Genomic DNA, 12363 nt, shown 5'->3' on the forward strand with positions numbered 1-12363 from the left:
GATTGTTATTTATTCATTATTTACATTTTAAATATTTCTAAAAATGTATTTGTAACTTATTTTACAAAATGTTGTTATTGTTATTGTTTATTTGCATTTTTATGTAATATTTTTCAAAAACTTTAACCTATTTTTTTTATTTATACATTTTATATACTCATTTTTATTTATTTATGTATAACCTTTTTGTTGTTTTGAGAATATATATATATAAATAAATATAATTTTTTTTTTTTTTTTTTTTTTCAGACACAAAAGCCACACAGTGGGAGGATCCAAGACTACAGAGTTCAGCCATCACTGGTCCAGTAAGTGGTTTTCTGTTTCTGTTAAAGGTCCTGTATGGTCAGGCATTGAAGACCGAGCCGGCAGAAACAGCCATTAATGGATCATATTGAGAGAGACTGCTGAAACGCACAATGATCTTTGCCATATCTTGTTTCTGAAAGTATTCTGGGCCTGAAACCCTGTACTTTTCTTCCGATTGGTTTCCTGTAAGGGGTTTGTGTGTGTCACAAGCGGAGGGTTAGGTTATATTTGTCCAGGATGAGTTGAATGATCTCTGTCGGGTCAGGAGCGCTCCACATCTGAGCAGATAAGAGCTCATGGATTATTGGTGAAATGATTGTGTTCTGCTTTATTTCAGGCCGTGCCTTACTCCAGAGATTATAAACAGAAGTATGAATACTTCCGCAAGAAACTCAAGAAACCAGTACGTCACTCTCCTTCTCCAGCTTTTTGTTTTTTTTCCTGTCCCATTCAGATCTCAACATCTTTGGGGTTTATCGAAGAGCACAATTTTTAACCCATTTGTTCAAGTCACTACAGATATAATGATAAGAAATGTATTTATTTATTTATTTGTATTTATTTATTTGTGCTTGTTTGTATGGCCACACAATTTGGCCGTATGTATGTATTACTACTAAATTATTCTGATTATTATTATTATTATTATTATTATTATTACTAAATAAAATATACAAAATATTACTAATTGATAAATAATATAAATAAAAAATTTTATTATTATTATTAATACTAATAATAATTTATAATAAACAGTCAGACTTTTTATTTCTTTCCTAAACCACACAGTTATCACACTGAATGTAGTTTCAAGATAGTATAAATCAACTGAATTAGTTGAATTGTGAATGTTTATTAATGTTTATATTGTTATATTCACCTTTTTCAGTATTTGGTTTTCATAATATTTCATGAAAAAAAAAAAAAGTAAAACTATTCTAGCCTCTGAATCCGCTTTTCCTCTGTGTGGGCTGGGAAAATACATTAACTAATAATAATTTTATTATCTAATGTGTATGATCCGGTCAAATCCTGATGGATAAATGGCTCTGAAATCAAAATCATTCTTTTCTTGGGCCTCCAGGCTGACATCCCGAACCGCTTTGAGCTGAATGTGAGACGTAACGCTGTTCTGGAGGACTCGTACCGGCGCATTCTGTCCGTCAAACGCTCAGACCTGCTAAAGGCCCGCCTCTGGGTGGAGTTTGAGGGGGAGAAGGGGCTGGACTATGGGGGCGTGGCCAGGGAATGGTTCTTCCTGATCTCCAAGGAAATGTTCAACCCGTATTATGGGCTGTTTGAGTATTCTGCCACGTGAGTGATGCAGCTTTATATTTCCTTCAGTCAAATCGTGTTTTTAAATACACTCGTGTGTGTTGTGCTGGCTAAGATCTAGGGCTGTCAAAAATGAATTCGAATTTCGAATATGCGTCAATTTTAAAATATAAATCCACATTTGAATGCAAAAACGTATTCGAATTTTAGGTGTGCGTCAGGCAGCCTTATCAGTGGCACACAAGATGCCATGACGATGTAAGTGTCGTTGCATTATAATGCTTTTTTAGCCTATCCAGTTGAACCCACTAGAAATATCAAAATATTGCGGAATAAGAGAACATCAATGTGGAGAAGAGCATGTTTATGGCTAAACTGGACCCAAGCTGTTCACACTGAACGCATATTTATCGCATTTTCTATTGGGACATCTATCACCGTTGCACTCGCGTCTCACACAATAGACGTTTCTGTTTTCAAAACTGATGTGAGACAAGTGTGGTGCTAATCAGCAAGAGGAGGTGCCAATAAAAGGTCCGTACACCATATTAATCAAGCGGTTTAAGAACAACCCTCCAAGTGAGAGAGAAATCAAACTGGCCAGGCTCGCTCCCCCTCCCAATTGGGTGCACTTCGTTGTAATTACAGAAAAAGATGAATTCTTATTTGGCAATATCTCTGAGGTTTCGTAATCAATCGGGTGCCAGGATCCTGCACCTGAAGATGACCAAACGACAACAGTTTCTAACCTTATCTTGAAGGTCAATGTAACCTCTCTCTTAAACTTTCCCAAGAGATAGTGATGTTGTTTTGCATCAATTGCAACCTTGAATGTATGTCCCTTAAATTCCCTTCCCACACCGTTCATCCGCTGAGCGCACAAAAAACAAAACAACCCATCCTTTACAGAAATCCATGTAAAATTAATATAAGTTCAACTTTTATAAAACAGTTCTCAAAACTTTATGGTGGTTTTTCCCCATCCCACTGCATCATGTTTTTAAATGAAAAAGTACTATTTGTGATTGGTTTACAGTCCTTACATGATGCTGTTTTGTTTCTAATTGTTGAAGCAACTACAATTAGAAACATTATTTTTTATAAACATTATTTTAAACATTATGCTCTTTTTTCAAAGATAGTCATGTTATTTTATTGCTTTGAAGAAACATTAGTAATATTTTGCTCGATGCCCTCTTGTGGCCTCAAGAGAGAAGACAAAAGCTTTTTTTTCCCCCATTAACTGAAATTATGCCTTTTTAAATTCAAATATAATTTGAATATTGATTATATTTAAGTACAAAATTCAAATTTAGTTTTTCAGCCATTTTGACAGCCCTACTAAGAACATGCTCAAATCTTTTAGAAAACAGCATTTTAAAAAAATGCTATATGAATATTGCAGGGATAACTACACCCTACAGATCAACGCCAACTCGGGTCTGTGTAACGAGGACCATCTGTCCTATTTTAAGTTCATCGGCCGGGTGGCTGGAATGGCTGTTTATCACGGGAAGCTGTTGGATGGTGAGTAACCTGTCAAGACCAATATACCCACAACTCATATCCACAGTGTTTGACTTCATCTATAGACACACTGCACACAATCAGACTGATTTACTAAAGGCAACACATGTCTAAATGTAACTACAGTGATTATTCTGTCATCGTTTACTCTTAAATGATTTTGTCTGCACAGCATTCTTCATCCGGCCCTTCTACAAGATGATGCTGCAGAAGCCAATCACGTTACAGGATATGGAGTCAGTGGTGAGTGACAGGCACACCTCAGCCAATCAGCATCAGCTCTAAATGTCACTTTAGTGCTTTCTCAGAGCAAGAAATAGCATACTACCTACAAAATAGATGAATACTTCTTTGTATACTGTGCAGAGTGAATATTTATTTTTGCATGCAATACTTGGATGATCTACAGCATTTATCAAATATTTCAGTGTACAGTATATGACTGTGTGAGATACTCTATTTCACAATGCAATGTGCCTCAAATGGACATTTTTACATAAAATTAGATTCTAATTTAACTCTATATGAAATACCCTGTTTATATTATAAATAACTGTGCACTCATTTAATTAAATGTAATTTATCGAGGTGGCAATTAAAAAAAAAACAGGTTGACAGTAAACAGTGCTTTACATTGGTTTGCTTTTGCCCCTTCATAAATGTTCAGTAGGTTGTAGAAGTGCACTACATTGATATAGTCACTCGTATTTATTTATTTATTTTTCACATTTTTGTATTTTATAATTTATTTTATGTTTATATATAAATATCTTGTTTACATAGGTTTATATTTACATTTATTTTTTCATATGGTTTTTAAATTTTAGTTATTTAAATTTCAAGGAAACCACTTTTAAAAAGACAGTTTCTTTAAGAAAGCTGAAAAAAGGAAGGAAAATACAACAATAACAAAAAAAATGAGATGTGTACAGCAGTGGTGTGCGGTGGTGTTTTAAAATGAGGAGGCAGTTTTATATAACTGTGTGTGTGTGTGTGTGTGTGTGTATGTGTGTGTGTGTCTGTTACACTTGATGTCACATTTTCCTGGGTAAATAAATATTACATAAAGAGAACAAATATAATTATATTTAGTATTTTATTAATATTATTTTTTATTTAATAATTTTAATACTAATTATACATTTCATAGTGTTTTTATGCAATTTTATATTTATTCCAAAATAATAACTAAAGGCAGTAACAATGTGGAAACAATAAGGTTTCATTAGTTAACTACTTTAGTAGAATAAACAATAGCCTACTTCTACAGCATTTATTAATCTTTGTTAATATGAATTTCAACATTTACTAGTGCGTTATTAAAATCAAAACATTTGTTTGTTAACATTAGTTTATGCACTGTGAACTAACAATGAACTGTATTTGTATTAACTGACGTAAACAAAGATTAATAGGCTAAATACTGCAATAAATGTTCATTGTTTGTTCAGGTTACATTAAATGACACCTTATTGTAAAATGTTACCAATATGTTTTATTTGTGAACTGATGTTCAGCTGTTCTTTTTAATAGTCAACTTATTTTTGGGTCATCATCATCATAAAAGCAATGTAAACAGACACGAAGATACATATTTCATCACACTGAATGCTCACTCAAAACTGACGCAGTCATCACGTTTTCAGACCATTTCAAGTTTTATTTTGACGTGACACAAAGCAGTGGTATCTAAGCAGGAGAGTTGTTTACTTCATAATTAGTCAATAACACCATCATCGTCTTCATTCAGGCCGAGAGCTCGCACGAAAACAAGAGGCAGGATTTATCGCAGGAACCAATCACATACAATCATAACCGATCATATCCAATTATAGCGCGGTCACATGACTTTCCCCATTCATTTCAATGAGCCTCCAGAAAAGTCACCGCACGCTTTAGGGTCTCTGTTTTAAGTCTATGGACCGAAGGGAGGCAAGCCTCCACTGTAACTTCACCTGCGGGTGTCACTGTTGGACAGTGTTACTTTATAAAAAACGAGTGACTTTTATACTTTTAATGCCATATTTGGTAGTATTTGTGATTTATGTTTGTAATATTATGTGTACAGCATAGTAGTCATTCCAAAACAAGTCATTGCTTCTGGGTAATGAGTAAGAAGTGTGAGTTATATTTTAACACAGTTTGAGTGCTGTTAACACTAACGATGTGCTTAATGTCCCATGGAGCTGTAGTTTAGTCCTCATTAGGTATCAAACACTTGTCAGCCTGTTGTTTTTGGTTCCATTATTTCAGGACAACGAGTACTTCAACTCCCTGCGATGGATCTTGGAGAACGACCCCACAGATCTGGACCTCAGGTTCGCCATCGACGAGGAGCTCTTTGGACAGGTGACCTGTTCTGCTTTACTCTCTATACGCACCATGCAACTTTTGCTTTACATTCCAGGACGCTTTGTGTAAGGAACAGACCGATGTTTAATAATTAATAAACTTAGGTGAACTATTCCTGTAAAAGACCTGTAAATAAAGTCCTCTAGACTTCCTAAAGATATGATTTGTGTAGTTAAATCTATTTTGATGCGATATTGATCTGATCTCGTCCACAGACGCACCAGCGTGAGCTGAAACCAGGAGGTGCTGATATTGTGGTCAATGACAACAACAAAAAGGAGTATATTCAGTATGTTTTACCGCCTTCTAGTGGCACACAGACAAACCACAGCACATCTGACACATGAATATCACAGAGACACTTTTCACATGAGACAGGCTTTGAGATATAATACCATCTCCTCTGGTGTTTCTTTGCAGTCTGGTGATGCAGTGGAGGTTTGTAGATCGGATCCAGAGACAGATGACGGCCTTCAAGGAGGTACAGACTCTGGTTCAGTCGGTTCGGGTCAATGCTGCCCGCTGAGAGTTTCACTGACTTGTGTTTTATCTGCAGGGTTTCTATGAGCTGATTCCTCAGGACCTGATCAAGATCTTTGATGAAAACGAGCTGGAGGTGAGACCATCTGCTCTACGCTGTGTGTAACTTTATTCATCTGAACACTGCTGACTTCTCTGTGTTCCTCAGCTGCTGATGTGTGGCTTAGGAGACGTGGACGTCAACGACTGGAGAGAAAACACCAAATATAAAAATGGCTACAACCCAAATCACCCCGTCATCATCTGGTTCTGGAAGGTCAGATTTGATTCATGACATGTTTTTTTTAGTATTATTATTATTGAAAATCAAATGTTCAAATGTAATTTTAATTTTAGTTGTAATTTTGGCTTTAAGTGATTATAAAAACAAGAAAATTGACAATACGGTTATTGGGCTGTATTCAGTTTTGTCTGGTCTTTTTTGCAATAAATTCAGCGTGTCCCTTTCCATTACAGCAGTGCTCTTTTTTTAGTTTTTAATCGACTGTAGAAATACACTAAAACAACATATTTCCTCTAATTATTATTATTTTTTTTTAATCTAATTTTATTTATTATTTTAGTTTTTATTTTAACACACACACACACACACAGGTAATCGTGCAATAATTTTGATCACAGCATTGAACAAAATAATGGTGATTCTGGCCTTAATTGAGCATCCCTAATTATAGGTAGTACTAAGCAACTAAAAAAATCACATTACACGATTTTTACCCTGATTAAGGATTGTTTTGGGCAAATTTTAATAACAATTTAGAATGATCATAAAAACAATCGAGATATTTGTGTTATTTTTATTGTGCCACACTGTGTGTGTGTGTGTTTTATAAATCCAGAGGTATATATTTTACCAGTTTATTATTATGTAAATGTATATAAATTCTATGTAAATTATTTAATTTATTTTATTTTTCTGTTGTTGCTCTTTGTTTTTTCCAGTCAAATTATATCTGATGTTCAGGCATATCCACTGTCAAAAAGACATTTAAAAAAACTTGAATAAATATATGATGTTTTCAATGTTTTTGAGCAATCGTGATATAATACTTATAACCATGATTTCAGTATTGAACAAAATAATTGTGATTCTGGCTTTGGTTATAATTGAGCAGCCCTACTTATGATGTACATAGGTGATTTTTACCATGATTAGGTGTTGTTGTTGTACATAGCAAGTACCTAAAACCCCCTTAACCACAGTAAACGCAGTGTAACTGCAGTATTATAGCACAACTTACAGAATGAATTGATTTGAATTTGTTCATGGTATTTCAGACGGTGTTGCTGATGGATGCAGAAAAGCGAATCCGTTTGCTGCAGTTTGTGACGGGAACGTCCCGTGTACCGATGAACGGCTTCGCTGAGCTCTATGGTAAGCCCCGCCCTCATCTCATTAATATTAATATGCGTGCTTGCTTCCTCATTTAATGGCTTTTCAGTTTGTTTGATAAAGTGACATTCTGTTTCTCTGATTTCTCAGGATCCAACGGGCCGCAGTTGTTCACTATTGAACAGTGGGGCACAAGGGAGAAACTGCCCAGAGCGCACACCTGGTGAGAGATCTGTCTGTGTGTCTACTCTGCACCTGTCTGTTTGTCTCTCCTGTCTCGTTCCTGACTTGCACTGTGTGTCTCTATCAGTTTCAACCGGCTGGATCTCCCTCCTTACGAGTCGTTCGAGGAGCTCCGTGAGAAGCTGCACATGGCGATTGAAAACGCTCAGGGCTTTGATGGGGTGGATTAGACTCCGGCTGCCACGGCAACAGCGTAACCATGGCAACAGCATCCGGACCGTCAGGTGTTGAAAGCAGGTGGCACACTCTACGGGAAACAAGGACAATCCGGCCAACACGCCATTATAAAATCTCAAATCTGTACGTTTCTGATGTTTACAGAATAACGTTTTGTAATGTACTCCTGCATACAGCTGTATGTTTCTATGTACAAGATTTCTAAACATCTATAGATTTGATCATATCTATGCATTTGAGCATAATTAAGGAATCGTGTATTACTGATATGAGCTTCTAAGTCACGCGTTATGGATGTGCACTATTTGGCTGATGAGATTTCCCAACATGCACAATGTGAGACCATTATATTTTTGGCAGTCTGTACAAATAATGTCTTTTATTTTTTGTTTGTTTGTTTTTGAATTTTTAAAAATTCAAATGTATCCTGGCATCATTGTTTGTACAGATCAAACGCTCTATTGCTCTTAATCGTGACTTTTTCTCACTTTGACTTTGTTTACATGTTTTTTTGTTTACAGATAGCCCACTTTTGATTATTAAAATCATTTTTTGTACTGCTTTTGAAGGTTGAAGCACTTTTCTAAACACAAATGGTTCAAGTCTTACTATGTATAGATCACCTCAGTCAAGCTGTATCGTGACAAATCATCGCTTTTATATCATTTACTAAATGTTTACAGCTTAAATATTGCTTAAAGTAAGCACATTTTGTCTCGCAAGAAACGTATCGGACTGTTAAATAACTTTGCCTTCACTTGTACTATAAACCTATTTGATTCTATGTGCTGATGAGCAACTTTTACTGTTGTATAATTAGACACTATTATATGAACATCCACTGCATTTCTACAAATGTTTTTGGCACTGACGAGAGTGAGTTTCAGAAAGGATTTTCTATCAAAGATTTATGAGCAAAAGTGTCTTGTAAATTGTGCTGATTTTAAATGTCACGCCGATATTTATGGCTGCATATTTTTGGAAAATTAATAAAATGAAAATGACTCTTCCCATGTGATGTCTTCATTAAGGTTGTGTGGTCTTTAAGAGTTATAAGTAAAGCAGTTGTCATAATACATATTGTTTCAAAGTCAATTTTACAGGAAACACCTGCTAGTCAGCAGACAAGGTTAAATGTGTTAGTACTATTATACAAATTGTATTGAGTAACATTTATTTATAGTCATTATTATTATTATACAAATTGTATTGAATAACATTTATTTTTTTGTATTTTTGTGTGTATTATTTTTATTTTATACAAATGTATCGAAAAACATAATTATTATACAAGTAGTATTGAATATTTATTCATATAAGTATGTATTTTATTTACAAATAAATGCCATTATCAATAAATAGAAAAGCTGTACTCATGATAATTGTAAAGTTGTGTATTTAATATGCCCCTGTGATGCAGTTCTCTAAACCTCCACTAGGCTGCAGGTGGAACTCGGACGCGTCGCTGCTGATTTCTGCCGAAAGGGGGCGCAATATCGCAGTAAACTTCTTTACAATGTGTGCTGTGTTGTGGCTTAAATAATACTTTATTGATCTAATAAATCAGATATAGCCTACATATATACATTTTGGAACTATACCTTTACCCTGCATGAAATAATAGAATTAATTACATTAAAATATATGTTCAAATATAATGTTAAAGTTGTAAAAGAGAGCTGAGCTGAGCAGAGTGAGAGTGTTGAGTGATGTTTGTGGGCCCGTTTACAACAGGAGTGAGTGACAATACTGTTGTTTCCCCCTTTTCTCTCCCATCCCCCTTTATGCCCACAGTCCTGCAGAGGTCAGCTGAAGGGTCACACACCATTTCACTCAACCTCTGGGACACTGGGGTCAGAGGGGTGTGGCTTTCTCCCGAGGGGCGGGGTGATGTGGGAAAGTGTCCAGTGAGAAGGGTCCTAAAATACATGCCGGATCTTCTTTCTCTCTGTTGTGAGATTCTCATATTGATTTTATCCCTTATTGATCAGATCTCATGCATTAGCAGTTGCTGTTTCCAAAATGAAATGGAATAAATGACATGTTTTTCCCCAGATACGGATAACTCTGTTCATCCTCACGACTCAGATATGAATCACGGTGACAGCAAACCAGAGATGGACAACAACTGTTTGAGGTTTATTAAACTACAGTAGAATTTATTCACAGTCACACTATTCATTGCAAGATTTCACACACACACACACACACACACACACACACACACACACACACACACACAGTATATAAATATCCACAGTACACATACATATATTATGTAAACCAAAACTTTTATTTTGGATGCGATTAAATGTTTGACAGCACTTTTATATATATATATATGTCTTATTAATCATTGTATCATAATTGTAATTTATATGCATAATTATTTTGAGATATAAGTGTCAATTTATAATACAATTAAATTATATATTCCTGTATTGTTGACTTTTGGGAAGTTTTATACAGTGTGACATGCTATAAATATATAAACAAAACTAGATTTAAAAACCATTTTTCACTTTTTTTCACATTTTAAATATTTATGTTAGAAATTCATGTCAACGCAGCACCAATTAAAATTAATTAGTGAAAGGCATAAAAAAAAACTTGACCAATTATAGGATAAATACAACAGATACAGCTTTTGTGGTTTTTAGAAATGGAGTTGAAGTCTGTAGTGAGTCTGATGTATTTCTCTGTGTTTTCTGACTGTGGGAAACTGAACTATTCACTAAACAGATGTATTGTTCTTCCTGACCTGCAGTCCGAGCAGAGCTATTGTCCGGCGGGTCAGAGGGTCCGGAGGGAGAGCAGGAGCGGGTCAGAGAGCAGATCAATACTGTTCCTTCAGTCTGCAGCTGTCCAACTCAACCCATCGATACTGAGCAGATCTGGGTCTGTTCCATCAGCTGCCAGAAACTGAGAGAGAGAGGGAGAAATAAGACTGAAATAAGACAGCAGACCAACACACACACAGTAAAACAACCTTAGTGTATGAAAGACCGGGGCTAGTTGTCACATGCTCAGATTATGACTCTTCAGCGACACAAATGCTGTAGATTTGTACACTAGATGAAGAAAAGTATTTACATGTACTTACAGTGTACTTAAAGTGTACATGCCTAAGAAAGTGCTGGTAATATGAGGTAACTACATACCTAGATATTACCCAGTTATTGTAATTATTTCAGTATATAGTATGTACATGAGGAACAGGACTGTATCATCTGGCTTTGAATATCACAGTAAACAATAAACAGAAAAGTAACAAACACAAATATTGATAAATATGATGAAGAGGACAAAATGTTTTAATCCTAATCAATTTTGGCTTTATGACAATATGTTTTAATTAACCACTGATCAAAAAACAGTTATTACCAATCAAAAGATTAATCGCATCCATAATAAAAGTTTGTGTTTACATAATGTGTGTGTACTGTGCAGATCAGTATATATAAATACACATGCATGCATGTAAATATTTAAGAAAATATATTTATATATAATATAAATTATATATATATATATATTTATAAATGCATGAAAATGCATGTATTTATTTATGTGTACACACATACACACATATATATATATTACTGTAAACACTACATGCAAAACAGAAATAAAAGCAAATATCATATGATCAGCACAAGCAGTTCATAATGCCTTATATTGTTTTATGTTATTTCAAGTTGTAAATAATTGATTTTGAAAACGTCATTCAATCATTAAGAACTTTAACTAATAAAATATATATATATATATATATATATATATATATATATATATATATATATATATATATATATATATATATATTAAAAATAATAAATAATAATAAAAAGAGGTAAATCCGCTAGTGTTTATATCTGCACGTGGAGCGTTCCGCAGGCGGAGGAATCTCCTCACTCACTGATGAGCCGCGTCACGCAGCGCGCTCCGGGACTGGTGCTCTTCCGCAGGAAGTAGTGCGCTCGCTGCGGTCAGCAGCATCGCGTGCTCCGTTCAGTCAGAAAGTGTGTGGAGCTCGAGTCCGCAAGCTACGGGCTCAGGCATGCTCGGACTAGCAGAGTAAATGGCGTCTTTCAAAACGGATTTATACCAGCATCTGCTGTTTCTTGCAGTATTTCTGTCAATCTCAGGTAAGAGCGTTTCATTCATATTTGCAGGAACAGAAATGAGTTATGTGTGAACTTAAATGTCGAGATGTTTCGTGACTTAAATGTCCTGGATGAGGGATTTCATGCACTGAAACTTAAACCTTGCATATGAAACATTATTAAATGTCCATTTATTGATAAGTTATTTAATAGAACTGAATGAATGGTCAGAGCGTTAAACAGCTACAGAAACCCTCGGATTGATACATTGCTTTGATTCACTCACGCGCGCGGAACACAATGCAGCAAACTTCAAAGCAGCATCGGCAATCATGCAAATGTTACGTGTTTCAAGAGATAAAAATGATTCTTCTGATCACAGTGGCTTATTGCACATTCCTGATAAAGTGTTATTAAATTTCTTGCATCATTCACATACATTATTGTATTATATTAAGCATAACATACTGCCTCATGCATAATCAAATAGTTGATGAGATC

General features: G+C 35.0%; 2 protein-coding genes across 2 annotated transcripts in view; both read left to right on the top strand.

The window, feature by feature from the left end:
* nedd4a (NEDD4 E3 ubiquitin protein ligase a) overlaps positions 1-9103 on the top strand; it is a 33766-nt gene extending 24663 nt beyond the window's left edge. The window contains 13 exon segments of the mRNA XM_079373613.1: positions 250-308; positions 647-712; positions 1394-1623; positions 2990-3111; positions 3284-3354; positions 5365-5460; positions 5679-5752; positions 5884-5944; positions 6020-6079; positions 6152-6259; positions 7282-7378; positions 7487-7559; positions 7647-9103. Coding sequence (XP_079229739.1) covers positions 250-308; positions 647-712; positions 1394-1623; positions 2990-3111; positions 3284-3354; positions 5365-5460; positions 5679-5752; positions 5884-5944; positions 6020-6079; positions 6152-6259; positions 7282-7378; positions 7487-7559; positions 7647-7749 — 1220 coding nt within the window. The 3' untranslated portion in view covers positions 7750-9103.
* Positions 9104-11837: 2734 nt separating this feature from the next.
* Positions 11838-12363, top strand: part of prtga (protogenin homolog a (Gallus gallus)) — a gene marked incomplete at both ends in the record, with an annotated part of 39822 nt that continues 39296 nt past the window's right edge. Inside the window, one exon of the mRNA XM_079374288.1 lies at positions 11838-11904. Coding sequence (XP_079230414.1) covers positions 11838-11904 — 67 coding nt within the window. The remainder of the gene's footprint in view (positions 11905-12363) is intronic.

This window comes from Barbus barbus (genome assembly GCF_936440315.1).
Source record: "Barbus barbus genome assembly, chromosome: 23".
Taxonomy (NCBI): Eukaryota; Metazoa; Chordata; class Actinopteri; order Cypriniformes; family Cyprinidae; genus Barbus; species Barbus barbus.